Below are 6,000 nucleotides of genomic sequence, written 5' to 3'. Positions count from 1 at the left end.
GGAATACCAGCTGCTAACAGAGGATGTACTTTGCTCCTGATTCAGCATATATAGCGGACAATGCCATTGGTTGAGTCAAATCATTCATTTGTCAGGTAAAAATCACAAGTTGGACCGGTCACCCATAAGCTCAATTTAATGGGTTTTCTTCATAAAACAAAGAGGATCACTCGATTCTCTAAAGTTTAAAAACCACTGGTATAGAGATCATGATGAAAAGGGAAATTCATCCCTGCTTAATTGGCCTTTTGGATTACTAGCACATGTAATTTTCCATGCTACCATCAATGTCCACTTTTACACACACACACACACGTACACAGAGTGGCAGATGCAGGAAATTTTCCTTTTTTTCCTTTTTTTGGGCCGGATGGGGGGCAACAAGTGTCTACTTAGGGGCTGTTTGGTTATTTCCTAAAAAACCAAAAAATAAAAATGCAAACCAAGAAAACTCAAAAAGTACAATTTCACACATTTCCATCCCTAAAACTCACCCACAACATCTAATAAAATATTATTTTTATCCAACAACATATCCATCACATCTAATAAAATATTATTTTCATCCAACAACTCATCCATCACATCTACCACATCTAATAAAATATTATTTTCATCCACAACATCACTCATCTCATCTCATATTTAAAAATTACTCATATCATCCAATAAGATTGTGACAACTCATCTCATCTCATTAACATTTCATTTTTTTGTTTTCCTCCCAAAAAGCTAGGAAAACAATTTCCTTAAGTGTGGGTCACATCATCCAATAATATAATGACAACTCATCACATCTCATATATTTTCTTATTTTTAAGAAATAACCAAGCAAAAGAAAACAACCTATTACAAGAAATAGGTTTCTTATAATTTATTTTATTATTTTTTTCGCCAACCAAGCAACATCAAAACAAGTTTTCTTAAAAAATCACTCACATCATCCTATAGTAAGGTGACAACTCATCTTCATTTCTTTGATTTCCTTCTTTTTTTAGCAAACCAAACACTCCCAAAACAATTCTTTGATTTAATAGTTTTCCATTTCTTTGATTTTTAATTTTTTTAGGCGAACAAACAGGCCCTTAACTAGAAATAAAAATATAACATTATAAAACTATAATACACAATGGGAACGCACTCAATAAACCTTTTGCTAGAAATTTAAATGAGATTCTACTTTCCAATGAATTAATTGTTATTAATTTATATGGTTTTTTGGGCTTTGGGATGCAATTTCTATAATTTATGTTTTTTTTTTTTGGGCGATAGGCGGGAGGCTCGGTGGGCGCGGGAGGGGGGGCGTGTAAATTATTGCATGTTTACAAGCAAATTGTAAACGCGTGGCACTGCAACCTAGGACTTGAACAATCCGCGCCTGCACGTGCGCGCGCACATATATGAGTAAAGCTACTATAGACTTAAGCGGACAGGAGCTTGTTTGTCCACCTATTTTGGTATCCATTGATTTCACTTTGAGATTTATGCTAGCATGTGATATAGATCAATGCACACAACTCAAAGATACCCTTAATGCGTAGCACGAATCTCAAAGCAAAATCAAAGGATAAAAAAGTTGGTGGACAAGAGCTCCAGTTCCCCTACTCCTTTGCATCAACTAATACTAATTATGTTTCTGCAAACTTTTAAGCCAGGCTTTCTCTCTGCAGGTATTCTTCCTTTTCTTTTAAGGGGCTGTTTGGTTGTTGTTGGTAAAGTTGTGTATTTATGACACAACTTGGAAAGTTATTGTCCACCTCATCAATTTCACTTTTATACTTTTCTTTGTTTGTTTTTGATTCCATTGGAATCATAAAACACTTGTTTGGTTTGCAAAATGAAACTTTAATTGTTTGTTTGGAAAGTATAAAAAGTGGTCCCTACTCAAATGATCATATTGGTTGGAATTATTTTTTATTATTTTTTCCTAACTTCAATGTTAGCTTTCTCCTAAAATCATGTATTTTTTCATGAAATCACTTTACAAGCCACATCAGCATATGAAATCACTTTACACTATTTTCACAACTACAAACAAACAATTGAAAGTGATGAAAGCTGACATTGGGACCCACTTTTTTACACTTTACATCCTTTTACATGGTAAAAACATACAACCAAACAGCCCCATAGTGAGAATAAAGCTGTAGGTAATCAAGAAAGTTTGGCATTATTCGCTATGATATAAAGTATCTATCAGCATCTTTGACCATAATCTATATGAAAACAGTTCAAATGGCTTTTGAAGGTCTTTCCCCAATGTGCAACTATCAAGATTTCAAAATGGATTACTTCTAACCGATCTTTAAACTGTCTGAAGAAAAGTACAGGTTTCAAGATCTAAATATCATGTATAATTTTTTTAATACATATAGGCCTAAAAGACGCCGAATCATGGTCAAGGTCACAATGACAGTTTGCATAACCTATTAGGCAATCTCATAGTTGAAATCTCAAGAGTCGTACCATCATCTAACTGTATGATTAATCTATGTGTGGGCATGCATTACATAGACATACAATACCAGCAAAAAGTAAAAATCTCTGGTATAAACATGTCGCGTGAAAATATACCTGAACGCATTTCAAGTATCCTGCTGTAGACAAAAGACGTTCTTTTAATGCTTGTACATCATCCACAAAGTGTGTCCCTAAAGTAGCACTGCTAGCAGAGTCACTGGGTATTGAAAGCTTTGAAGTGAAGTTCACGGCATCATCAATGCTTAGTGTATCCAAGTTTATATTAATACTTGAAATCAAAGGCTGAAATAAGCCAGAAGAACCAGCTGACTGGAGAAGAAGGTTAGCTTCATTGCGCATCTTAGCGTAAGTTCTTGAAAGTTCCGCATAAGGAAGAATAGAATCCTTCGTAGGAAATGCAGGATCCGAACATGCTAATAAATCTAAAAGCCACTTCCTTATATGTTCCAGAAGGGCAAGCAAATTCTCATGGTCTCTAGAGCGGTCCGCATTTCTGAGCTCTTTGAACCAAGAAACAAGAACCATAGCAGCAACCTGGAACAACATGCCCTCTATTCAGTCAGAGAATGTCAGGATAAACATAAACTTGATTGTAACATCCAATACATAGACCATATTAACAAGTGAAAAAAAAAAGGAAAATTCACCTGTCTCTGGACTCCTGATAATGAGATGAGATCATTCCATAGTGGATCAATCACAACATGCAGAGAACCAACGGGTAATCTAGAGGCAAAAACACCTAAAGCTTCTGCAGTAGCAACTCGAGTATGAGTAACAGATTTTTCACTATCTGCGCCGACAATTATTTTTCCACAAGGTGTGGAAACATCAAAATTCTTTTCCTGCAAAACGCTTTCTTGCGCAGGATCAGAAGTAAACTTCCTATCATATTCGCTTTCAAGCTTTACAGCTCTCATCTTGGCAGCAGCTCTGAATCGGCTTTTCCGAGGAAGTGCTACAGGCCAAAACATCTTTGTGGTATCTAAAGGAGAACCATATGCAGTAGCTGCAAGCTGTAACCATGAACGAAAGTATGACACTGCGACAACTTCTAAATCCTGCACAGGACACTGAACAAATTCTTCTGTCAGAATAATGTCACAAGCCCTAAAATGCCACTGCTGAATCAAGTCAAAAGGTAACCTGACACTGTAAGTGGAAAAAAAATAACCTCAAGCAGGAGACTCCACACTCTCTTTGAAGATTGAATAATGTCATCATTTGATTCTAATAGTAGATTCTGGAAAACAATCCTTAGTGCATCACCGAGAATAGAAGCAGGCCAAAATCTACCAGCTGTGGAGTCAAAACAGCTTTTTCTATATCCTACTTCTAGAAGCCGCTCCTGCATAACATTGAGATAATGATATTAACTGGAGTACTTAGCGGCACAACGGCTAGATAGAAGACCAAGAAGAAAACAAGGTCAAAAAGATAAAAGAAAGAATGAATAAATGAATAAAAACTAAAACTGCAATGTGATTCTCCACATGCACAATGCATTAACCATTAATCTAGAGGAATCAAACATCCATTTAAATCAAAATATTAAAACTAAACATAAAACAATGAACCGCACAGGGAAGAAATGTTTACCAAAGTTCTTATAGCAGAATGACGAACTGATGCAATGCTGTGTCTCATAAATGGCCATAATCGAGGTGTTAAAGAGGATAAAATATAAGGATTGTCCAAATCTTTAACCTCCTCCCTATATTCCTCTGCATGAGATACTTTGTTAAGATCTAATTCTTCTTTCTCAGCAGACTTCAGTGTCTCCAGCATTTTTGGGACCATTGCAGGCTGAGAGTAAATCTCGGACAACAAATTCATCACACTGAAACAAGATCAGAAATAGGTACACAGGTAATAACCTTAAACAATAATTTCATTTCGCTTATTGGTAACTTAAAATGAGATGAAGATATCTCAAAACAGTCAAACACGGAAAATCTACTGATGCACAATATTTGCTTTTGTAATTCTTAAACTCAGGACATAACATGAATGAAATTTATATCTCAATAGATAAACAGAAGAGAAATGTATTACATCAAACCTTCCAGGATTCAGGATATTTTCAGTTACATGGATTTTTTCACCCATTCAACTCTGTCAAGGGCCACCTCCTTTGTTAAATAAGTAACTATATAACCTTAATTTCCTCTATGCATGTTCTTTTAGGTTTATTACTCGTCCTTACTTCATTAACTATGATCCAACAGCTACTCCAAATGGGACTTAAGTTTGTGATAACTTCATTTACTGAACTTTCTCCATGACTAGAGACTTGTGTTACTATCACCATTCATTTTGCTTGCCATTCTACCTCCAAGACATTTGGTATGCTGACCGTGAACATGCATAAATGTAACTTATCCTCCGAGAAATATATTCAACTACCTAATTAGCTAAGGAAGTTGTAGGACCAAGGCCAAGCTACAGTTGCAGACTGAAAGAGTTGTTCAGAAGTCCACCAAAACAAAGGGAATGCAGTAATCAGAGAAATCGATAGATTGACTAGCAATCTAGCACAGATCCCTATAAATTAAAACGAAGCAAAATAATCATGTTGTTAACAATTTGACCCTCAGCCACAACACGAACTTAACCTGTAGAATGTGCGTGTTTGTGTCTCAAAAGGTAGAGATAATAAGTCACTACACAGAGACCAACAAGAATTAACCAAAACCATTATAATTCCATTAACAAATCAAACATTTGTTTCGAACAAACAACGTGAATCTCAAAACAAAACACCAAAAGTAAGTTCCAGGGCATCCATTAAAGAGGTCATTGCGTGCTGAGTTGCAGCAGCATAATCTAATGTTTTACAGTTTTGGATAACAATGAAACTACAGTACCTGGCCTCTTAAGCGGTTGAAAAAGCACCTAGATTAGACATTCAGAAGCATGGCTGTTTTTCTTTTTAGTGAAGTAGCTTTGAAATAGGGATTAATTTTTGAACTGCTAAGCACCTAGGCGGCACTACTTAGAACCACAATGAGGATGACATCTCCGGGAAGAAATAATTTTGCAAGTTGTTTATTAATGAGAGTATTGGTCTGAGCATAAGCAATTTATTCTTATGAACTCTTCTGAATTGGAATGAAAATAAAATTTTAATATATTACATTTCATTACTTCAAGTATATCTTGAGTATGAAACCAAGGAGGTAGAATAAACACAGGGCGGTTGTATGGATAGGTAAAGCATTCATATAGTTTTTAAAGTCAAACTTGACAATACAAGAAGCTCTTTGCTCCCTGTTCATATTCATTCATTTCTTGTACAGAAATAGATGGAATACAGGTGACGCACAGTTGATGGGATCATATATGTATAGCATGCATCTTAGTTTCATTATTTACATTCTACCATACCATCTTATACGTTATCAATCAGAAAAGTTGATGGCATAGCATTCATATGAAAGCAATGTCGTTGCATTGACTAAGCCAGTGAATTTACCACTTACTGCCAATATATATCTTTTTATTCCCAATAGTTGGTTT

At 35.5% G+C, this 6,000-nt stretch overlaps 1 protein-coding gene across 1 annotated transcript in view; it reads right to left on the bottom strand.

Moving 5' to 3' along the window:
* LOC109843710 (TATA-binding protein-associated factor BTAF1) overlaps window positions 1–6,000 on the bottom strand; it is a 49,556-nt gene that overhangs the window by 21,528 nt on the left and 22,028 nt on the right. Inside the window, 4 exon segments of the mRNA XM_020412665.1 lie at window positions 2,575–3,015; window positions 3,129–3,554; window positions 3,656–3,829; window positions 4,081–4,321. Of these exon segments, the coding sequence (XP_020268254.1) occupies window positions 2,575–3,015; window positions 3,129–3,554; window positions 3,656–3,829; window positions 4,081–4,321 (1,282 nt within the window).

The sequence above is a fragment of the Asparagus officinalis genome, chromosome 5 (assembly GCF_001876935.1).
Source record: "Asparagus officinalis chromosome 5, Aspof.V1, whole genome shotgun sequence".
NCBI classification, from domain to species: domain Eukaryota; kingdom Viridiplantae; phylum Streptophyta; class Magnoliopsida; order Asparagales; family Asparagaceae; genus Asparagus; species Asparagus officinalis.
Note: the sequence above shows the minus strand (reverse complement) of the source record. Positions and strands in the feature narration are given on the sequence as shown.